Genomic DNA, 25,033 nt, shown 5'->3' with positions numbered 1-25,033 from the left:
GCGAGCACACACACATATATAAATATATATACACACGCGGGGTAAAAGCGGGCAGAAAGACAAAAGGAACCCCAACAAAACGTGACGAGGGTAGGAAAGGAGGTGTGGTGGCTGTCGGTGCAAGGGTGAGAGACACTGAGAGTGGGTGACCAGCGAAGCATACAGCATGCGGGAGGGTGCACCGACTCCACAAAGATCGTCGCCCTCCGGTAGCACATCGACGCAGACAGCTGGCTGGGCAGCAGCAGCAGCAGCAGCAGTATGGACCGCCGGTTGCTCAGTGGCTCCTGGATTGCGTGGCTCGTTCTGGCCACCGCCGTTGGAGGCGCCGGCAGGGCAGACGGACTCGCCCGATTCGCGCACAGGAGAAGCGACGCCATGGACGTTGCGCTGAGGCAGATCAACCTCTCGCTTCTCTACACGCTGGCGTGCGGTAAGCCTACGCCGAAACGCGATCCCCTCTCGCGCAATGAGCGATGCGGATTATATTGGTGTCCGAGAGTTGCTCCAGGGCACACTGGAAGTGCTTCCGCAGTTCGCCGCTAAGGAACAATGCGCCTTTCTTCGTCGAGTGAACTCGAGGCTACAAGAGCCCGTCAAATTGCAGGAATTTACCCTTCCATAAACGTAGCCCGCGAGTGAACACTGCAGTGTCGATCGTGTCGTTATTGCGCTCATTGCTATCACGAATAATGGGCGTCCGAACGCTGGCCAGTGATGATGATAATTATCACGGTGATGACGATAATTTGTATGGCGCTTAGCGTCCAAACCCAACGCAGGAGCTACGAAAGGAGCCATAGCGAAGGGCTCCAGAGGAATTCTGACCACAAGGGCTTCCTTAACGGGTAACCAAAGATCGGTTACACGAGTGGCTTTGCTTTCCGCCGTCGCTAAAAAGCGGCCATCGCGAATCGTACCCGCGACCTCGTGCTTAGCAGCACGATAGACACCATATCCTGTGAACCACCCGCAGACGGTGCTGGTCAATGAGTAAGCGCCCTCGCAGAAATTTTGCGATTGCGAGCCGTGGTTGTCACGTGCAGCTTCCGCGCGTGTATAATTAAGGCAGTACCGGTCACACCCGCATGGTATCTCTCAAGCCATGCGTTATATTTAGACTGATTACACAGCTACAATATTGCGCCGTTCACGTATACTGGAAAGGACAGTTCTCGTACTCGGTTAGCTTCAACGCTAGTTTTCATTCGTTAGTCGCGTTACAGTTTCGGCGTTGTGTACTGTTCCGCACTAATATCGGACGGAGCAACAGTAGCCAACGTGCCCTACTTGCACGCCGTGACATAATTTCGGAGCGGTCTGTCTGTGAACAGGTAATCCAGAAGTTCCACGCACAACCGCTGGCGTCCGTTTCCGCTGACTTAAACGCGCTCTGGTGTCAGCAGTTGCTGAAGCGGTATAATCGGAGGCCGCTACGACTGGTGTCTGAAATTAGCATCGTTCTCGTTAGCGCTCATTACTGATAGTAGACAGAGCAAGTGGCGTGTGTGTGTGTGCGGGTAGGCACGACCTACACACTCACGTCCCACGACACAGTTGAATGCTTGATGAGCAGGAAGCTATCGCGGCCCGCTTGCGCAATTGCTGGCACCTGCTTCGCGAGGAAGCTATAGATAATGAATGCCGGCGTGATTATATTACTGCAGCTCAGTCGGACTGGCGCCGCTGTGAGAGGCCTAGAAAGAGCTCGCGGGCCCTGAGGCCATTTGCGACCGTACCTTCCACACTGGTCACGTGGCTGACGTTACAGTTTACCTGATGCAAACGCCTTTAGGACTCTTAAACGGCTCCTTAATAGCTAGAAGGTAGCGACATGACACGGAGGAGCGGTGTTCCGGCCTTATTTAAGTATATTGCTTGAGGTTATGAACAACAAATGAGAGTCGGTAAAGACGCTCCATTTTAGTGATGGTTCTTCACGTATCGTATGTGTTTGGCAGCGAGGAAACCATCGAGCATGTCCTCTGTCATTGTCCTCGATACGGCACCCAGAGACAATCGCTCGCGACAGTGCTGGCACGCATCGACGAACGGCAGCCTTCTGCGCAGAGGATCGTGGATTGCCGGCTTTTCCAGCTAACATTAGCCAAGTTGTTCAACGAAAAAAAAATATTTCAGAAATACTGTGCAAGATGCGATTTTAAGATCTATGTTGTTTGGTTGTCAGAGCGCTGACGACCGAAAACCGTAGGTATTTTAATTGTATCTTTCCCCATGTTATTACTATTTTTTTAAAATTTCGTTGAAGGGATTGGCCAACGTTAGCTGGGACACACGGCATAGGATACACGGTCTTCACACCTGCCGTGTTCTTATTGATGTGCGTGTGTTTATGTGTTTCTCTTTCTTTCTCACTGCGTGTGCTTTTTCTTAATCTTTGTCTCCCATTACCCCTTCCCCAGTGCAGTGTAGAAAATTAGACCTTTGTCTTCCGGTTAACCTATTCGCATTTAGCATCTAATTTCTCTCTCTCTCTCTCGAGGTTATGAAATTAAGTAGTGAACGTTTTTTAACTACTTCACCTGAGGTTATGAAACGAGCGCAGAGTATGAGTCATTGATACCGGAATGGCTGCCCTCCCGCTGCCCGGGACGCAGTCCGTGACGAGAACATTGGGCTCACCCGAGCTTTATTGTATACTGTACATGACGGGCGAGCATGGGCTTCTTATGAGATCCAGGCCTCGTTGAAGATTCTTATGTCTTTCTGCGAAGCCATCTCACAAGGAGATACATGAAGAAACACGCATTTAGTGAGTGAATGAATTGTAGGGAAGAAGAGATTAGCAAAGCTAGAAGAAGCAGTGCGCCCTGCTCCCGCAGGAAGATGGCTACAGGCGAACTCGTGGCTATACATGCCCAGAAATTTTGGACACTGGCCCTTCGGAAACTTGTTGAACTTCACCGCAACACATCAGCGGTAGCTCAATGGTTAGCCCTCTTAAAAATTACATTTCGAAAGATCGACCTAGTTTCAACAAATGTTTCTTAAAAACGTCGAGGCGGTACTTCCCTATAATGCTATAACACTTAGGACACTCAGTCGACACTTAGTGCCGCGCTAAGCAAAGTTTTGGCCCTGACCGAAAGGCTGCTGTAGAACAGCGGAGTTAGGATAAACGCACTAAGTGAATGTTATTAGAAGGAATTGCTCTCTCGACGTTGTTAATTGAAGCTTGTGTAGACTCGGCTAGTTTATCGAAATTTCATTTTTTGAGTATGTTGCCCACTGAGTAACGTCGGTGTATTGCGGTGAAGTTCGACAGAGTTTTGAAGGGCGATGTCCAAAATTTCTGGACATCTCCCCCGGCTATGAAGAAAAATAGTTCAACCAAAATCCCCGCTTACACTATTACAGAAAAACCGTTTATTTGCAAAAAGGCTTCATTAGCCTAATTAGAGAAGGGGGTGGCAGCCACATTGAGTAGTCTCAGGTGAAACCAAGACTCAAGAATTGGAGTCACTTAGCCCAAGCTTTACTTTGTTGATAAAATATCTCACGTGCATGTACGGTTTGTTTCCTTCTAGTGGCGTCTGATTTTTCTGTTATGATTATGGCAGCTCGTTTTCTGTCAGTGATATCGTAAACCAATGAGGCGTAAACTATTTAGGGCTAGTCGTAGCTTATAAACCTAGCTCGGAGCAGGAGGAGAAGAATGATGTTGAAATGGCGTAATAGCATTCACTCCGTCCAAGCAATTAATGTAAATTATTTAGTATGTGAAGTAACTGGGAATAGACAAGCCACGGGGTACATTGCTGTGCGAGCATTCCATGTATCAATAACTCTGCCAAGTAGGAGAAACGAGGGAGAGAGAGTTTCTAGACGAAACGAAAATCAGTACGTATCCATTCTACAAAGTCTAATCCACACCCTAAGCATAGTAAACGACTGGTGACGTGTAGTGAGCACTGCTGAACACCACCGCCGGCTGAACAAATCACTGGTTTTTATAAACTATTAGTGGCAAGTGAAACGTCTCCATCCTGGAAATCCAGAGTCTCTGCGAAAGGAAGACTAAGTCCTCCATGATTTCGCATGGAGTCGATATGCGTCTCACCTTGTTCAAGGAGGGCCTCTCGCTTTTCGATGAACTATGGACAGTATAGCGAGACTCGCGAAGACTATACGCGAGCTCGAACTCTTGAGTTGCCACTCGTACTATGCGTTTTATTTTATGCGGCCGCGTTCCATTTGTACACGGCTATGCAATGCATCCCGTGTACGTAACGGCATTGCGCACGCGTTGAGGACAGCGCGGGTGGTCGGTGGCCTCTTCTAAACTCGCAGGAAATTGAGGGAACTAAGGTTCAATTTTAGCTTGTGTTATAGATGGCGCGGAATGCGTACAGCTTGACGACGTCGGCGATGTTGACTTAAACGAAGTTCACATTTTATGTTTCACCAGTGTACGGGTGCCAAATGAAACAATGGCTAAGCGACACGTTTTGCGGATTGTGAAACCGTATGGAAAATAGCTTGGCAGTCATGAAATAATGAGTTCTAGCGCTCGCCCTATGGCAATGATTGTTCTCAAGCTCGGGTGTACATGGCGAGAACAACCAACGAGTCAACTGTTAGCCGACTTCGCGATTAGACGTATGTAGACTGTTTCAGTAACAGACTAAATAAAAAGAACGTAAATAAACCATTGGCACACTTAGTTGCATTGCAGTTATTACACTATGAGGCTTTTGAACTTTATATTCTGTAAATAAACCCTGGAAAAGGCTGCGAAGTTTGTTGAGTGGCCAGCGCCAAATAACTGACTTTTGAGCAACCATTCCTTACTACGTATTTTCTTATTATTTTTGTGAAAGTAAACCTTTCTTTGAAATTACTTCGCTTTTGTTGGTTCCGCAGTTTTGTTAGTTCCAATGTGGTTGGTCCCCCGTTGCACTGCTTTACAATACGACTTCTCAGACTCCGTAACCATGGTCTCGCCCCCGCGTGATATGATTAGACACTGAAGCGGCTTTGTACTTGACTTTATCTTTTTTTGTAGTGCCGTTACGAAACTGCACTGGATAAGTACGCACTGGCCGGGTCAAAAGTTTGTGAAAAGCGGGTATACCGCGAGAAAAGTCGATTATCAGCTCAGTTTTAGCTTGCAGCCATGGCAACGTTACAGCTCTATGTTGGTCACGTGCACTTGTTCCTGTAGCCCATTCGCAGTGGCGGCTGTTTTCCCAGGATGCGGAAATATTCCGGTTTTCTCAGGTCCTGCATCCCGTAAACGTCTGACATTGCCTGTGCGTTGTTCGCACTTATAACCGAGATACTTCTGCATGCACGGGCACTAGCTAGTGCGTGCAACCGCCAGCTCCACCTCTAATGCTCACGCTTCTTTTTTTTCGTTTTTACTTTGCAGACACTACCGTTAGCAGTGAAGTCCAAGTCAAGAGGTTTCAGTGCCTGCTGAATAACATCGTACGTATGCTACGCACCTGTTCACGCAACGTGGCTTTTTTTTCCAGTAGGAGCCGTGCCTAATTCCAGATATAATGTGTTGGTTATATCCTTGTCATGTTAAAAACTACAAGCGGTGAGTGTTGGCGCGTTTAGCCTCCTCGAGGGCTTAAGTTTCAAGGACAGTATGGAAAATGTGAACGGATCTTCAGCAGAGAATAGTAGAAGACGACCGGAAGATTCTTGGCAACAGGCCTCCCCCAAGGTAACCTTCCGAATAAAAATAAATCGCAGGTGTATGCAAACCCATGCTATAGATTTATGCATCAAAGACGGCTAAGCCGTATAAGGGAGCTCTCGTACCCTTGGGGAGTCCTAAGAGCTTGTTTTTGCCGCCTGCCGAAATCTGCGCCCACAAGTTGGCCAACGTTTCACTATACGTCCGGTGGAAGTCCTTCGATATACCGGGAGCATTTTCAAACGTTTCACTATATCCTAACGTAAAACTTCCACACTCTGTTATATCCGACACATTTTACTGAACGCTTCGCCAGCTCAGTACCAACGTCGGCGTCTGACTGCGAGTTCTCATCGACGCCCTCGGCGTACTTCGGGGCTCCGGCGCAGTTTGTGCTGCTGGATCTTCTCTGATTGACATTTGGTGCCGACAGGGACGCCGCACGGTGCCACCGGCCTTCACTGCCATCGCATGAAAACCACTGTGGAACTCCCATTAACAACTTGACTCTATAAAGAGGATTAGTGGCAGTTTCGCCAAAATAACAACGCATTGACAGCGATAACAAGGTTTAGCATTGCGCTCGAACTCATCGCACGGTGTTCTAACCTTGTTTCTAACCGTACGCGGGTGCAACATGTTGACGCGGCGCAGCACAACGCCTGCTGGGCAGGAGAAACATCGCCCTAGCGACCAGGCTTCTCAGAACGCTGGCGCCATGAGTGCCGCCAGGAGTCGCTGCAGGCGTCGCACCTCGACGCTGCACGAGAAGGACACCGACGGGAAACCGTCGGCATTAGTGGGCGCCCTGTGAAATATTGCTTAACGCTGCCTTGATATTTACTGATCTGACCGGAGCATACACACAGCAGCTCAGTAGGGACGCTAGTGTTCTTACACAGTGCGTCCCGTCCTACTGCGCTGCCCGTAACGAGCGGCGCCAGTGAAATGCCTTCATTTTCATATTGTGAGCACTAATATTTTAAGACGAACATCTTAAGTGGCTCGTACCCTGCTGGCCTTGGAAAAAAAGAAATGCGTCGTCCAGTTCCAATGGTACAAAAACTATCATCTACAATGACTTATGCCCTCTAAACAAGCAGATGAATGCAATGGCTTATCCCTCTCGTAATGTAGAGGCTACAAGCACTCGACAAAGTGAAGCGTACAGTACATATATACATTGGAATTCACACATACAACGTACAGAAACGCGGCGTCCAGTCGAGTGGTACCAAAAAAAAAAAAAAAAAAAACCCCGCCTTACCTTCTTGATGGCTCGTACCCCCGTAAGGCTAAGGCTATAAGCACTCGGCAAAGTGTAGCGAACAGTGCATACATTCATTGAAGTTACTCATACACACAGAACAGCATACGTTTCAATTCCCTGCTGAGAGGATGCAACGTAAACGAGAAACCTCGGCGGCGGGTGCGCGAAGCCGCAGCTAAGCGTCGAAAACGAGCCAAATAAGTCGAACTGCGAAAGCAGCAGCGCGACCATGCGAGGCGGCGTATTACCAAGTGTACAACAGAGGCTTTCGCCTTCACAGGAGTTTAACATGTTACAGCAGTTTAACATGCTGTCGAGCTTTCCTTTTTTTGCACTTAGCCAGTAGATTAGTCGGTAGATTTAGGATAAAGGACATGCGCTCTGAACAAAATGTTTAAGGAAGTTTGCTTGTGCGCTGCCATTCTAAAAAAAATTTAAAAAATTCTGAAGAACCGTTTTGTCTGAAACGTAGGCTTGGTTTGAGTAATTGTTGCGGCTGATAAGTATGGCATCTATCTTGCATATACGGATTAAGCAAAATATTATACGTCAGTCTTCACGGAGACGGCAACGACGAAAATTTATTTGATGTGTCCATATGATAACTATCGCAATAGAAAGGACCGCTGGTGTCAAAATGGGCAAAGATACATTGTAAGGAAAGTTAGGCCTAAATGATATGCTTAGTTTAAATACAAAGATATAGACATGATGACCTGTTACTCCACGCGGAACACTGATCTGAAGGACAGAGAAAAAACGTTAGAGAATGAGGAATATAATGGGAGCTGGAGGGGGGATGGAAACGTATTATAACCTAGCTTCAAAGTCGATGCGCATGTTATCCATCCTTACACAACAAGAATTACTACCCATGAAACTGTCAGGTTGCGTAAAACTGGGCAGAAGTGCACAACTTTGCTTTCGACGTACTTTGAATTTCAGGCTATATAGACGGAACTGAGCACAGGCTGAGTCACCGACACTGGCTTTCTTTTTCTTTACTGCAAGCGTTCGGAGTGATTCTTTAGAATCGAATGCTCTTTGAAGTTCGCTGGCACGCCGCAGACCTACATTGCTGTCGACGCCTTCTGACCCAGACACGAATTACGATCGCGAAAGAGAACCGAGTTAGTGTATACGTAACCCTCGAAATGCAGACGCGTTGGATCCTTGCCACACGTTTCCTTTTGTAAAGTGACGCCGCGACGGGAACGCTTTTCGTCGGGTCGGTGCGTTGTGGGCACATCCGTCTTCGGAGTTTGCGCCCTCAGAGTTCTCGGCAGATCTCAGAGGCGTCCGTTCCTCGCGCTCGCTTCCCTGCTGCTGATTTATCGCCATTTCTGCTTCGCGAAAGCCGGGTGTATACTCGGGTTCCGTCTCCCTTTTTTTTTTCCTTCCTACATTTTTTTTTTCAAAGCTGAAGTTTGGCACCGGGAAAAGAAAACAATGAACGAAGGAAGCTGAATTCATTTTTATTCATATTTCGCAGGCTTGAAATGGGTCAAAAGGGAGTAAAAGCGATTGCTTTATCCGATGTTTCAATGCTTCGTATTGCAAAAAAAAAAAAGGCTCTATTGTACGCTTTCTTAGACTGATATATTGGGCGTTATTGTCCATAGTTTTCCCGCCGCCTTAAAATATGTTCCGTGGGGTTTATGTTTAAAAAGAAAGAAAGAAAGAGAGAAGTTAAAGAAAAAGATAAATTGAAGTGCCAATTTTTTTTCTACCTTTCTTCCAAAATATGAATGGACGACAAAATAAACAAGAAATTTACGAAGTAAATATAATTACATAGTTCACTTTTTCCCAAACTGCAATTGAATAACAGGAGTTCAAACATTTGAATAAATGCAACTAACTACACTCTTTTTTATCAATATTTCTGAAATTACAGACAGATAAAAGGGGAACGGGAAGAATGGACAAGGCGAAACAAACTGAAACAATTACGACCCAGTGAATAAATAATTGAAATATATACTACATGATTAGGCGAAGCACATTCAGATTTAGACAAAAAGAAGAGGAATAAAAAAGCAGGATATGCTCTGACGCGCCACTAATATATTTACCGGAGAGCACACGAAATATACGCAAATACACGAGACAACAAGACCTGATTGTAGAAAGAACTATGGTATACACCAACAACACGCAGGCGTATTAAGAGGACGCCCACAGACTGGTGCGCAGGCTGATGGAGTAATCAAATTTATTGTTGCTGATCGCAAATGACACCTGGGAGGTGCGGACCTCGCCATCTTCTCTATGTATCAGAAGTTCGAACAAGCTCGAGCTAATGACGTCATATCTCGGAATATGTATAGGGTGACCCTGCCGCGGAAAGCAATTGAATTCCGGTGAGGCAAATGGAACAGTGCGGACAGAGAAAGCCTCTACCTATTGCGCCTGATATTGATGCGTGTCTCGACTTGTCCATGTAGTGTTTTACCGCACTATAATAGGGAGCTTTAGTTGTACTGCAGTAGATCTGTGCCGTAATATCCGAAGCCTGAATGCGAAACTCATTGCAAAGACCAACTGGATTCAACTAAACCGCTGGCGCCGATGTATCGGCCACATCATAATAATTGCGAACGTGTTATGGTATCATTGCTTATTAATTTTTTTAATTATGGGGTTTTACGTGCCGAAACAACGATCTGATTATGAGGCACGCCGTAGTGAGGGACACCGGAGATTTGGACTACCTGGGGTTCTTTAACATGCACCTAAATCTAAGTACACGGGTGTTTTTCACATTTCGCCCCCATCGAAATGCGGCCGCCGTGGCCGGGATTCGATCCCGCAGCCCAACAATGAAGCCACTAAGCAACCACGGTAGGTCGCTTATTAAAAAAAGAAAAAAAAAGAAAAAAAAGAAAGAGTATTCGTGCAGCTAAAGTAAATTTCTAGCGCATTATGGTTCGTCATAGGACAGCATGATGGCACCGCCAGCACTGACAGATAGGCCTTCTAAAATTCCCGTGCACATACTCGCTAGCGTGTGTCTACGCTACGTAAAACCAATTTTTCAACACTCGGCCGATGGGATAACGATCCTGTCGTGTTGCGCATTTCAGTGACTGTTACGTCTTTGACCTTGTTTCCCGCGCAGGATCCGGCGGACAAGGTGGTGGTGCTCGGCTGCCAATACAACGTGGGAGGCACCATGGACGCTGCCACCTTTCTAACCGCATTGTGCGAGAACAAGCTGCCGTGCACAAAGGTGGGCTGAGTGTGCAAGTTCCACCAAGTCAGGTGTTTCTTTAAAAAAAACGAAAAAATAAACCCCGGAATGGAAAGAATCCGCAAAAAAAAAAAAAAAACTTCAGTGAGAACGGCCGTTTACATTCCATGCTATTAAAAGAGCGATGTTAAATAGTACTGGTTCTAAGCGACTGGGCTGTTTATTTATTTTTGCTACGGTGGATATTTATCCCTGTGTGCTTGCATGTATTTCTGTATACGTTCAATTTCAGGTTTTCTGTGATCTGCTACATTTACATGTTTGCTATGTTGCACATTGCTCTGAAATATTGTGTTAGGTTTCCTTGTTTTCGGTATTAGAAGGCCTTAGTTAGGCGCTCGTGCATACCTCTTTACTGGTTTACCCTGGTTTTTCTTGCTGATGTGACCCCGGATTCAGTGAAAAATGAAAGAGAAAAAAAATGTTTTTCTAGGATGGCTAGATCTGGGACTGCTGGTGTCATGGTGTGCCGCCACGTAATCATGCGGCTGTGTTCATATTTCTCGCATTTTCTTTGTAACACACACACACACACACAAAAAGAATTACGCGAGGCGCTGCGCACTGAAAACAAAGGAATCGGGTCTTTTAAAACACAGTTATTACGCTTCTATTAAAATGGACGCCCCCAATGCAGTAATGAAAAAGTTCGTGAATTATTCTAATTTAATTATCGATAGTTCAATTATGAAGAAAAGTTCTCCTGGTGCCGTACGTAACTGCTGACAAAGTATCATTGGTTGCATCCTCGTATATTCTGCGTTTTATTTTTAAAAGCTTGGTAAACGTTAGCTGGGAAACCTATTTGGATTGCACTGTGATTCTTTTACACAACCTCTACTATCTCACGAGACTGAATACTGTGCAACGTACTAAGACAGGCGACAAACACTCTTGGTATGTTTAAGCGAGACTGCACGAAAGCCATCGATTTGTAACTTTTTTTATAACTACCGTTCTATTATCAATATAGCTCATTCCACGAAGGCACTTAGGCGGCGTTTGCTTTCGTTGATTGTTATCATCGTTTGAGTTCGCAATCATGATCACAATCACAGTGAAAGATTCAGTTGCCAACCACAGTGTTATGAGCAGCCTCGGCTGTTTGCTTGCGCTGCCGCTAAGCTGAAACGTACGTGAGCTGCCTCGAAACGCGCTCAGAGAAGCACAGTCGACCAAATAGGGAAGGGTGCACTTCATAGGGAGGCGTACAATAATAATATTTGGGGTTTTACGTGCCAAAACCACTTTCTGATTATGAGGCACGCCGTAGTGGAGGACTCCGGAAATTTTGACTACCTGGGGTTCTTTAACGTGCACCTAAATCTAAGCACACGGGTGTTTTCGCATTTCGCCCCCATAGAAATGCGGCCGCCGTGGCCGGGATTCGATCCCGCGACCTCGTGCTCAGCAACCTAACACCATAACCACTGAGCAACCACGGCGGGTGGGAGGCGTACAAAAAATGTCGGATGGAGCAAACGTTATCTCTTTGTCGCGCAGCAGCAGTTTACGCATGCAAAAAAACTAACGGCTCGAAATGCGCAGCCGGCCACGAGAAAATCAGGAATTTGCGAAAAAGAAGGGGGCCTGAATATTCGTGACGTCATCATGGCTGCCATCTTGGGGCGCCACCACGTCGAGCAACGGCATAAACAAGGAACGTGACAGCGCGTCATGCGCGTCTTGCGCCGAGCGAAAACTCCCCCCATAACAGTGATAATCAAATAAAGAACGGCCACCACACACACACACACACGCACAAAAATTACAATGTACGAGTGATAACATGGTATACTGACGTCATCGTGGCCGCCATTTTTGGGTACTGGCATGCTGAGAAGCTGCGTCCATGTTGTTACGTGTAAGCTAGTTACATGCACATAGCCACGAGTTCAGTGTTTGAATTCGTAGTAGTTTTTGCGACTTGTACGGTGGTTCATTAAATTACAAGTTCCGTGCCGTGACAGAGCAGAAATATTCGTATTTGCCGGGAAATCCGTGTCGCGCACACTGTTGTGGCGGACTGTGCTGAGAGCTGGGGCTCGCGATTTGCGCGTATCTAAAACGTGCAGGGTAGCTTTGAATCAATCAAGTGGGTTACTGCTATTATTGTCTCCGCCTCGTGCGTGAGATAGTGGCGGCTGATAACGCGCCGCGTGGAGCAGAATTAGACAGTGCGAAATATGGTCTTACAAAATGTAAGCTTACTTGTAAAGGATTGAGCATCTTCAAGGAAAGCCTATAGCTCCGGACGCGAGAGAATGAAAAAAAAATGCTGAGATTAAAAGTAAGGATGCGTTTTGGGAACAAAACCGAGTCCGCAACATCAAACCAACGCGGCGGCCCCCTACGTTTAAAATTACGAGCAGTTCCCCCCCTTGAACAGCCAGTCGTGACCAACAGCGCTCATGTTTGCATTCCGAACCACGCTCTCGAAGCCACGGTATCGACCGAGATCATAAATAGGCTGGGTACGCCGTAGCGTGCTGAGCTTCTATAAACTAGATTGCGAAGGGCTACCGTAAATGCGATGTTTCCTGCGGAACGACGCAGAGCAAACGAAAGGCAAGGGTCACAATCGTGACGAGCTGGAACATTTCGAAATGGGCACCTGCGTGCCGATTGGGCTTGAGGAAGCGGAGAAAGCGTAGAACGTTGTAAGCACGGAAGCCCCCCTCTCCAAAGTGCAGGAAAATTGAATTTCTGCTTTTGTACGCGGAACCTTCTGGTCAGAGTGAGTGTGAAACGGTACGTGGCTGTGATGATAAGCAAATTTTGATTCGTTTTTCAACGTGTGGTGTTTTAACAATGAAATCGCTCACTTTTGTTTCAGTTGAGGGCGTGCATGGCTTCAGAAAGAGTGAGTACCTTTCGTACACATTACACGTCGATCTTTAACGTCTCGTTGCGAAGATAAATAGAACTTTTGGGCGGATGCTACTGGCAACAAATGTGCTTTACGAAAAAAGAAAAGAAGAAAACACCGTCGAGGTGCTTCAGTGGCAAGAAGTCACGAAAGAAAACGTTCCAGATATGGTAAATGCATCGTTTGACATCTTTGCATTTTGACTACCTCTCTACAGTATGGAAGAGTAATAAAGAAAGAGTAAGCATCGAATTACCCTCCAGTCAACGGGTGTGGCTATGAAAATAAAAATGACACTGCGCCGGCGGTTTCTGAGTTCAGGAATCTTCTGCATCGTTTGTTCACTTTCACAAAGGAGAAACTCTCTAAGTGTATGCAAATTTTCTGACGTTATAGGTCAGAACTTATTTATTTACTAGGCGTTTGGTAAACTTAAGTAGTGCTTCTCTGTTGATTATGAGGATGCTCACAAGACTTGTCACTAATTACCAAACCGCAATAAGCAAGAAGTGCACGCATGAGGTAAGATAAAGTTGCACTTGTCTAGCTTCAGAAATTAAAATACAAAGAAGAAAACAAAGCGACCGTAGTAGTTAGGATTTGCGGCAACGTGCTGACACTTCTCTATAATATAGAACACATATTTCCTAATAGTGTTAAATAAGCACATCAGGCTTGCCACCATGATGTTTTTAATAGCAAGCTTTGCTATTGCAAAAACTAAAAACAACGCAAGAATGGTTTTTGTAAAGCAGGCTTTCTGATGAGCTCTTGCGTGCACGGTGAAACAACCTTCCCAGTTGTGCTAGCAACAGCCAGTCGAACGGCAGATGTGGGCAGACAGGCACGTGCGATAGCAACCTGCTAAATAAAATTAAAAAAAACATATCAATTTCTCGGCTATTGTCTATACTTTAATTCTTGAGGATGATAGTATTGGAGTCTTGATACTACTTACCAGAGCGCAAGAATGGGTGCGCAAGAACTGGCGTGAAGCTAAACATTTGGCAGAATTACCTACCCCTTAGCGCTTAGCAGGCAGACTTCTCCAGAAAGCATTATTTTTGTATTTCTCCCCCGTTTCTCGGAAATAAATCGAATTGAAATTGAATTCAATAGGCCGGCGACTTATAGACTAAATTTACTTCCACTCTTGTGCTAGCTGCGGTACTCATTGCGCCTTTAAACAAACATTACCAAAAAAGCAAGCTGCGTGGTATGAATATTTACATTATTACTCACGATTAGTTCAGGCTTTTTTATTTTTATGAAGACAGCGCAGAAACGGAACGCCCAGTGAGCTCAATGAATCGAAGGCAGTCCCGCACGAATGCTGTACCGCAATACGCTAGCATATTCACTCGGCAAACAGGATACGTGCTCTCAGGCCGTCTCAAACCAATTATTAACTTTAACGCGAAGCCGACACGTACGGACAACTTATAGAATTCGTACCCGCACGTACGATTCAGCAGCCTTAAGTTTCGTCACGGCAACCTATTTGCTACTCTAATTTCGCGCTTTCAACAGCAAAACTGAACTTAACCTACAAAACGACTGTTAAAATACTACCATAACAGTACTGCAATAAATAATTATTTATCGAATAACGTTAATTCTTTTTTAAATCGCCCTCGCCGGACGTGCCCAGTCGAAGAACATGCGACCGCAGAAGCCCCCGACCCTCCCGGAAGCCGAGAACCCGATCCAGGCCGGTGTGTCTGGTCCCGAGCAGGGCGGGATGGCCGTGAACCAGGAGTCGACGACGAGCACGGCCGCCCCGTCCACTAGCGCTTCCACGGCGGCGCCTCCCGAGGAGGTCTCGACCACGTCCGTGGCCACGGTGCCTCCTTCGACATCGGCTGCACCGCCTCCAGGAGGTGTGTACTGCGAGGAGGGGCGGGGGCGGTAGAGAACGGTCGGTGGCCGAGGATGATGAGGCATGGCGTAGAGAATGACGTTTTTTTTGTCGTCGCCGCGCAATGGGCTCGCGAAGCGGCGATAGGGTTAGACGCTTAACGCGAGGAGGCGCAACCGTGACGGACCGCGTAAAGCCCGGACCGCGTTGTGAGAAAACTGAGGGCTCTTGCGATGCGCGCGCTGAGCCCCATCTCCTCCACGGGGCATGTCCTTGCGCCGGAGAAGTGCTAAACTTGTTTATTTATTTAACTTATTTATCCATACCGCAGCCCAGTAAGGGCTATTGCAGGAGCGGGGAGGGATTATACAGGAAATGCAAAAATGAAATAAAAAAATAATTATGCAATGTCAAGCAAGTCGAGTAAGATTGAACAAGTACAGCAAAATAAATAACCTAAAATATACGGTAACTTGTCGCTAAGTGCTGACAATAACTTATCGAGCGGCCGACAACAAGTACCGCCGTTGAAATAGTTTCAGAGCTCAATTGTTTGAGGAAAGAAGCTCAATTTGAAGGTGTTAGTCCGTGCAAATATTGGTGTAATGTGTAATTCATGGTGGCTTTGAGTTGACGATTCCTTGGGAAATCTTAAAACTGTGTTTGACAGGCGATAGGTAAGGTTGACGATGCAATGTAATGTATTTAAAGACTCGTTATACCGACGTTGAGAGACGGGTTATATTCAGTGAGACTAGTGCTTTGGATGGAGAAAAGTCGCGGTCGTAGCGGGGAAAGATAAAGCCTGTTGCCTTTCTTTGAACGGATTCTAAGGGATTAATTTCGTGCTGTTTACGAGGAGACCAAACAACACAAGCATGCTCCAACACTGGCTGTATGAGGAATACGGCCAGTGTTGGCTCAGACGGTGAAGAGAGGAAGAGAGATAACTTTATTTAGTGCCCGGCAGCTTAGGCATACATGTCCTCGCCCGAACGGCGGCCGGCAGCCCTTGGGCCCTGGCTGCGTCCTCAGCTACCTATTTCGTCTTCCGTAAGCAGAGGCGCTACCAAGAATATTTAAAAAAGAATCAAACGCTTTACTGGTCAAACCTGTGCGCAATAAAAGCAAGAAAAAAAAACAGAAAAAGAAACAGAGAAGTGAGGATAGATTGCGCCGAACACAATAAGTGGTAGCAGAATCCAATCACACAGCTCAAGTCATTTCGGCATTTATACACGTGTCACTGTACTGCATTTCAGGGGATTCATTGGTGTTCACGTAGATTCGAGAGCATGCAACACCGGCTACGTTCACACGAACCAAACAGGAGCCGGTTGAGTCAGAAGTCAGGCTCAGACAGCGCGACTCGGCAGCGTTCGCACCAACTCGTACCTAACGGGCCGAGATTCTTACGACAGCATGCGTCTAGGCCATAGGTAAGACAGCGAGTCCGGTTAGTCGCTGCTGGCTGCGGAACACCGACTCGACCTGTGCATGTTTACGTGTGAACCTCAGATGGGTCGGCCTGGGTCAACCATGTAGTCGCGCTGGCTCAGCCTTATTTGACGCTCGCTCATTCCGGCCGGCTATAGCATTTACATGAGCATGTCAACCAAATCTCAACCCACCAAGCGAACCCGACCCGTTTTTGTCGTTTTCGTGTAAACGCGCTGACTACTCGCGGCGCGCGTACCATACCATTATACGCGCCCGTCTCGATGCCGAATTCGTGGCAATAGTAGCAAAGTTTTGGATACGCCAAGTAAGTCTTGGGCGATAACAATAACATGATAACAGTGACATTCGGGAAAAAGCGGTCACCTGCGAGAAGTGCTTACGCCTCCGCGTTGTGCCTCGTGCTCTAGCGCTACATTTCAGCACGCTTCCGCACCAAGTGACCCAAATGGTAGCGTGTCGCACGTGTAATGCGAATGTTGTGGGTTCGGCCTCCACTGGCGGCAAGTTGTTTATTTTTTTTTCGTCCGTTATTCATTTCTCATTAATGCATAACTTATAGACATCAATTCAAAGCTACAAACAGCTTCCCTTACGCTTTCCTTGGCTTCCTTATTTGCTGGCTTCTTAGGGCTGTGACGATCGAAAATCGGGCACCTCTGTGTAGGGTAGCCCAAACCGGACGCCATGGACCGGCTCTCCTCACCGCCCTTCCTCTCCTGGCTTTCTCTCTCTCGCGACTCAAGCGCTCTGACGACTCCTCGCGCGGTACATCCAGCGGGTTCGACGAATTTCTCTCCCTCAAACTCTAACGCCCGACGTGTTACCAGAGGCGGCGGCTCGGACAACGAGCCGTCCGTACAATATCAGTTCGCCTCTCTCTCTCAGCAGATGACCCGCCCCCGGAGGGCGACGACGAAGGCAGCCGCGAAGACGAGCCGTCCTTGCCCGTGGTCACCGCAGCGACGTCAACGACGTCGACGGAGCCCCCGCCCGCGCCCATCGACGTGCAGCCTCCGCCCGACGACCCCCTGCCAGCGCCCGCCGAGGAGGTGACGGGGGGAGACGAGATGAGCTTCTACCCGTGCCTGTGCGCGCGCAAGGCGAAGTACCGGGGCCTGCTCTGGAAGCCGCGCATGAACAGTCGCCGCACGAGGGCCATCACGTGGAAGGACTACAACTTCATCTTCCCGCTCAGCGTTGTCAGGGTGCGTATACTCTCCAGAAGGGTTTAGGCTTGGGCTGGTTGGTAATACATAGTTACACTAGAAGCATAGCGCGGGAAGGACGGACGACAAGGACTAGAAAGAACAAGCGCTAGTAGCGGATAGCGCTCGTTCTGTCTAGTCTTTGTCGTTCCTCCTTCCCGCGCTATGCTTATAGTGTAACTGCGTATACTCGAAGCGTGCCGGTACTGGTGGCCGGTCGGCTGCGGAACTGCCTCGTTGTAAGCGTGCGACGCGCTCTGAGTCGTGAGCGAGTTTAGGTTTCGCGCAGGGTGCGTGAAGTCTGTACGCGAAGAAGGAGTGGTGTTGCTGAGAAACGGGTGTCGGGAAATGGAAACGCCCCTCGGTGCTCGAAGAATGCCGTTGTTTCGTTGAAGACGGTTCGCTAGATTACTCTGCTTTGCAGGAGGCAAGCCGTCGGCACTATGCATACCCAGGTGTGCTCCCGCTCAAGGAGTGTTGGAGCCCGATGCTGTTGATTGGTCGAGGTGATTGTCAGTGATCGGCGATCGGTCGAGTATCTTTGAATTTTTACAATGTGAAAGCTTCATATACCGCGTCAAGACGTGGAGGTAAGATAGCTGGAGGAAGGCTAGAATTAATTAACTAATTTACAATTCTGCGTCCGTCTACCTTATTCTGGTCCCTCACTTTTCAGCAGTGCCAAGTGAGTACTATTTCATCTCGCGAATCACTAACGCGTCATTATTCGTTTACAAGAAGCGTTTTCTGTTTCGTTCGGCACACGCAATGGTCCAAAGTATCTGACTTCTTCAAATAACTTACCTTTAGAAAAATAATGTGTAGTAACCACTGTCGAATCGTGAGATTTTGGACTAATAACCTTTTAGACATTTTACTACGAGCATACTGTTAGTGCTCGACAGAAACGCCATTCTATAGCCTCGAATGTTGCGGCACCCCGACGACCCCCTGCGCGCTTCTGAAACAGGCCACCCCAGGATGTAACGAAGCTTAGTACTCAGGCGAAGCACTCGCTTCGTATGCAACCATTCAATGAATACATATTGGATAGTTTTTTACCTTAGCGTCAGCAGTCCTCTTCTCTGCGACCGGTGTGTCCTCACAATTATCACACAGCTGTTCAGCCGGAACGCTGCTTGGCGTGCGCGCAATGCTCGTGCCGGCAAGAAAAACGCGCAACACTGCTTTTGATCCACTGCCGAGTCGATTGAGCTTAGCAATATGGTGTGTACGTACACTTGACCTCTTTAGTCGTCTCGAAGCTAAGCTGGCAGCAAGTGTATTGCGTCTCTGCCAGACGCGTCGCTAAAACACACAAAATCGACGCAGTTCACTGCAGTGCTCTAAGCGCGGGGAGGAGTAGATTGTAAGCGACGCTCAGCGCTGCGGCGGCTCATTGAATCCAGTAGGCTAAGCATGCTAAACAAAAGTTAGCGTGCTTGAATTCTGGACTCGGCAGCCGCACACGTATCGTTGTATTGTGCAAGAATACTCGTGTACCGGGATTTAGGCAAAAGTTCAACACGCCGCATGATCTCTACCGTGGCTTGTCTTATGACCTCTATATTGTTTTGGAACATTACCCACATAATAAATAAATAAATAAATAAATAAATAAATAAATAAATAAATAAATAAATAAAATAAGTCTGCACGTTAAAGATGGCTTTGCCGCACAAATATAATATACAAGGTGCAGCATCTTTGCATGGTTGTTGCGGTGGCGAGCCTTTCTGTGTGCGTGTGTGTTGCAAATCAATCAATCAATCAATCAATCAATCAATCAATCAATCAATCAATCAATCAATCAATCAATCAATCAATCAATCAATCAATGTCGTTCATTTTCAAAAATGGCTCTGCCGCATAAAATGGACCTTTGCCAGGCAGCACACTTGCCGGGGCAGTTTCCATGCTCGTTCATGTGGGGAGGCTATCAATATGTGTGGCGTCAATCAATCAATCAATCAATCAATCTGTGTGGTTGTCTCTGACCCGTCTTCCGGCAGGGTACTACGTGACTACTAGCACACTGTATGTTTACAGCTGTGTCAGCTGCTATTCATGTAGACAAACTGTAAAATGAAATCTTAATTATTAGAAAAAGCCATCCAATTTTACAGTGCAAAAAGTTTTCAGCAGCGACGATATAAAAAGTCATCTTCTTGAGCTGTAATTTTTTGCTCTAGAATGCTTCGGATGCGAACGGTAAATTACTTTGTTTCATTGCCTTACATGTGTGCTTTAATTAGCACGCGTATCAATTTCAATGCAGAATATAGGTTCATTTTATTTTACTTTGCGTGCTCTCATAATTCTGACTTGTTAGGTGCATGTAAGCTTAAGATCTTTCCGCTCTTTCAGCGCATGTCAGATTGCATTGCTTAAGTGGTTTCGCGATGCATACTTAACATTGTGCATTATTGCATTGCACATTTATATGATTTTCTGCGTCGAGAGACTCTTCATGCATTGTCCTATAATTTTTCTTAGTATGGTTGTCACACGCTATTACTATCAGTAGTCTGAAACTTGGTATTTCGTAGAACGATGTCGTCAAACGCCGCTAACGACTCCTTCGAGAACACAAATCAATTATGCGTTTAGAGCATTCCTTTTTTTTCCGTGGCACCTAATATTTGGGCAATTGAAGAAAATACATACAAGGAAAACATCTCAGGTCGTGGAAGATAATTTCGGCAATGCAAAAACATGGCCTGTGAACGCCGCCTTTCCATGTTTGGCGTGTTCTAACTAGGGTAACTTAGCGCAATGTGGCGGGCAGGCAGGCAGGTATAGACACAAAGCATACAAGGTGATTAAACAAAAGAGAAACTGTTGTTGAACCGTTTGCCGTGATCAATAAGCACTCACCTGCATCTTGACAAAAGCAGGAACTGCGCGCGCAGGCATGTAAGCATGCGTTTCATTAAAAGTGGAATTCATTTGTTGTTTTTGCAGCCAAAAGTTTCAAGGCAAATTTGCGAAATCTCAGAGCGGGAGCTGGGCTAAAGCACCGAACGCTCACGTTGCTGTCAGCAGAGTTCTTGAATCTGAGATAAACCAACTTCTCCCTCAATGATTGATAGGGTCATCAGTTCGTTTTGTCAAAACGCCGAAGTTTGGTCAATTGCGCTTTAAAAGATTTGATGCGATTCACAACGTGAATTACTGATCTTGTTCTTTGTGGTCAGTGGGTCAACAGGGTAACGGGCGCGTCTGGTTAAATGCTCCCCGAGTGAGCCACGTGGGGCTCAGGAATAACCGGACGCAAAAGCCGACGTTCATTTTGTGCAGTTAAGTGTACACGACTACTGAGCTCGAAGGCACTTACTTAAGCGAAAAATACGCCCATCCTTTGTTTCATTTATAAACGATTCTCGAATGAGTGCGTATTGAGGCAGCTTTCGGGACTGACATTGGCGCGTGCCTTTGTTAATGGTTTTAGCAGAGGGTCTCATTGACGGATTTCGCGCATATCTTTAACGAAGAGAAAACAGAACAAAGGAAGGTAGCTAGGAAACATAGAAAAGGAGTTGGCGAGACCATTGATAGTAATGGAAATAACGGTATTCATAAATACTTTTTTATACATAGATACAGGAGGGCAGGCGAAAGCATAGAAGCAAGTAGGAAAACAATATCGTACAAGTGCGTTGCTGTTATGACAGTCGTAGAGTTAAAGTCCCGCCGTGGTTGCTCAGTGGCTATGGTGTTAGGCTGCTGAGCAGGAGGTCGCGGGATCGAATCCCGGCCACGGCGGCCGCATTTCGATGGGGGGCGAAATGCGAAAACACCCGTGTACTTAGATTTAGGTGCACGTTAAAGAACACCAGGTGGTCAAAATTTCCGGAGTCCTCCACTACGGCGTGCCTCATAATCAGAAAGTGGTTTTGGCACGTAAAACCCCATATATTATATTATTATTATTAGAGTTAAAGTACAATAAGTTCCACGCCAGAGTCCTTAAATACCGCGTTTACTTCACTGGTTGGCGTTTCTAAGGCTTCAGCATTCTTGTGTGACAAGGTAGAATTTTTAGTGTAACTATAAAACAAATATTATCTGTCACTCAAGCCAATATAAGCATGAGAGACCAGCGATCCTAGTTTCTTTCTTTCTTTCCTTCTTTTTTTCTTGTCTTCGATGTTTATTGTCGTTGTTTTTACGTTTTAGAACATTAGAGAAATTACACATGAAGAATTAGCAGAAAACAACTAGCTGGCAGTCTAAGGTCTTGTAGATTAGGAATGAAGAAATACTGCTTAATTTCGAAGCTTCGGCTTTTTCCAAATGAAAGCAAAATTTAAACACGGACCAAGTAGGGTATCTAGCGGAAGAGACAGCATGAGGTGCTGAATATATAATGTGTAGATATAAGTATGAACATCACATGTCGGAAACTTACTTTGAGTGCGGGTGCAATATTAGCCCGAAAAAGAAAAGAAAAAAAAGTAACCATGAAGTACATTCGTGATAAACAGTTAGAGCAACATATAAGCCAAAACGCGAAAGAAAGAAACATTCCTCTCCTAGGTACGTATAGTGCTTAGAATCATAAAACTATATTCTCTTCCAACCTGGCGACAGCACAGTGAAATAATCTCTTTTCAATTCGATTTTTATTACCTCCTCGTGTGCTACGAAAGCCGAAAAAGCCCAGTTTAAGGTACCACGATTATGTGCTGAAAGCATCACTTCCTCGTACGCGGAAAAGGCAAAACACGTCTTCACGTTTCTCATAGCAAGGCCGCTTGTCTTTACCCAAATACAGAGGTGAAGACGTAACATTGTGTGACCGGTTGGAACATTGACGCTGCATCCGGGACTTTCTTTTCATTACCGCAGTATTTGAGACGTATTTCACATTGGCTTCTTCGTCGTCAGCGGCGACACAGCGGTCTAGGTCAAATCGGCGTCATTTTCCTCGAAGAGCAAAGGCAAGAAGATGACTAAGCTACTTACACGCAGTTCCGAGGGTACTGGTTACTTCATAAGTTCATATCAGGAATTAGTGTTTTGCGTAATCGTTATCGAGTTATTATTGAAGGAGTATGAAGCGTTGTAGTGTACGAGGTGTTTTACGAGGATCACGAGAATTAAAACAATCTTCACTTCCTGTGCCCACATTCCTGTGGTCACATTATTCCTTCAAATCATTGTCTTCCTTTGTTCCTTTAGCGCTTTCTCACATTCGTATTTTTTATGTGCTTGTTCTATGTTAACAGAAGTAACCTGTGCTCCTTATATAGGTACAACCACCTTCTAGGAATAATTTATTAAAGGAAATCTGCACTGCGGACAAAAATAGCAATAACAAAGTAAATGACTTGCAACCATGCCAACCGATGCTAAGGGCAAAAGAGACTGCGTCTATCTGGTCTGTCTCTTTTATTTTTTATTCTCTTCTTGCGCGCAGCGCGTCTATTTCTTTTGTTGTTGTCTCTCTGTCGTCTGGGCATGCGCGACTGCTCTTGCGATGCAAGTTCGTGCATCCCCGTCTCTAAGTTCTGCGTGCCGGGATGTGTGTCCGGAATAGTCATTCTAGTTCTAGGTGTTGGGTGACGTCAGCACAGGGAAGTTCCCTCGCCCGCTGCAAATGGAGGAAGGAGAGGGGGGTGTAGACGACTCCCCCTCCACCCGAAATAGGGGGGAGGGGGCGTAGGTGAATCTTTCCCCCGCCCCGTCCAGAAGGCAGGTCATCGACACCCCAGCGTCCACCACCCGACGCCGCCAACGGCAAGGCCGAAGCGCCCTGTCGAGACGCGGCAGTGTTCGCCGGTCACGTTGGCAGTCCGTGGCGAGCCTACCCAAGCACGCAGTTGCAGCAGGCCACGCACGCGAGTGTAGCGACGATCGATTTTCGAGACACCGCAACACACTTTCGCCTCCAGTTGAATTTATGAAACAGCCACAGATCTGGGGCGCGCGCGGCTTTCGAGAGAGCGGCAGCGCTCGGGGTTTCGACTCCTTTTTTTTTTGCTGTCCGCAGCCCCTTTGTTGTCCCTCGGCCGCTTAGTCCTTTTTATTCAGGCTACGTCGAGTTTTTCGCAAGGCGATTAGAAAAGCATCTCGTAGTTTGGGCTGACCGCTTGCTTTGCCCGTTGGCCCCGAAAATGCCGCGCGCAAGGGGGAAGCTAGTTCAGAAGTAAAAAAAAATAATGAAGAGAGAGAGACGAAGAGCGCGCATTTATGAAAGCTACGTGCCGAAATATAGCACCAAACACACGGAATTGGTCTGGGAAACGATTGTAAACTTTATTTTCGTAGAAGATAAGGAAGGCAGTTCGATCTGTATGCCTTTTGGGGGCGCGGGAGTGCTGTGCATGTGCCTGAAAAAACGCAGGCACCAATCTGGGGGTGTCAAAGTAACTAGCGGAATTCATAAATCAATGAATAAATTTACGAATGATGCAATAAATAAATAAATAAATAAATAAATAAATAAATGTGCGCGTCACAACTGGCTTCACCGCATAAGCTTGATTTGTCGGGTGCGGCGCACTCGCAGGGGCAGTTACACAGTGTTGATATAGGGCTGACGTGGGAAATCTTGCCTGCGAGCTGGTCACTATTTTATCTGATCAATAAATAAATAAATAAATAAGTAAATAAATAAATCTGTCAATCAACCAATCAATCAATGTACTCGCATGAAATAGCTTCACTGCAGAATTTATACCCGAATTGAACCACATTTGTAGGGGCAGTTACATCGTGGCTGTTGGGGGGCGGAGATCGTTCATGCAGGTTATCATTCACTCACTCATCCCTTTAAATCAATCAATCAATCAATCAATCAATCAATCAATCAATCAATCAATCAATCAATCAATCAATCAATCAATCAATCAATCAATCAATCAAATATATTCGTTAGATATGGCTTCGCCGCACAAATGACATCTATGCGGTGCAGCATACGTGTAGGGTCAGATTCTCCTTGTGGTAGTGCTTGGGAGTGAGGGGGGGGGGGCCATGGTACGGAGTCTTGCACGCCTGTTGGTTAGCTCAAATTTTTGTGCGTGCATTTTGAGCTCGGAACACAGGAAACGCTTATCGCTATATTTTATGAGCAAATCGCTAAGTATCCATTCATATGCACAGAAACACTGACAAAATAAATTCGTGTGTCTTCTTTCGCGTCACTTGCATTAGGAAAAAAAGGGGGCGGGGGCGAGATCGCGATAAACACTATCGCTATCTCCCATGTAGCGAAATATGCCATGTCCTTACACGCAGCGCAGTAGAAAAAGAAATGCTCTGGATACGTCGTGCGTAGAACGCGCGCGAGATACAATTAATGCACACGAGAAGACTGTCGTAGCAGCGTCGAATGCTTGATCCGCTTATCGCTATATTTTATGAGCAAATCGCTAAGTATCCATTCATATGCACAGAAACACTGACAAAATAAATTCGTGTGTCTTCTTTCGCGTCACCTGC

The 25,033-nt window shown here is 46.4% G+C and overlaps 1 protein-coding gene across 1 annotated transcript; it reads left to right on the top strand.

The window, feature by feature from the left end:
- Positions 1–215: 215 nt before the first annotated feature.
- On the top strand, positions 216–14,972 carry LOC142586306 (uncharacterized). Its single transcript, XM_075697550.1, has 5 exons — positions 216–433; positions 5,393–5,451; positions 10,060–10,170; positions 13,028–13,054; positions 14,712–14,972. Exons 1-5 carry the CDS (start codon positions 262–264, stop codon positions 14,970–14,972), a joined length of 630 nt encoding a protein of 209 aa, XP_075553665.1. The 5' UTR covers positions 216–261.
- The last annotated feature ends 10,061 nt before the right edge of the window (positions 14,973–25,033 follow it).

Source organism: Dermacentor variabilis, chromosome 6, assembly GCF_050947875.1.
Source record: "Dermacentor variabilis isolate Ectoservices chromosome 6, ASM5094787v1, whole genome shotgun sequence".
In the NCBI taxonomy this organism is placed as follows: domain Eukaryota; kingdom Metazoa; phylum Arthropoda; class Arachnida; order Ixodida; family Ixodidae; genus Dermacentor; species Dermacentor variabilis.
This window is presented reverse-complemented; position numbering and strand designations above follow the sequence as displayed.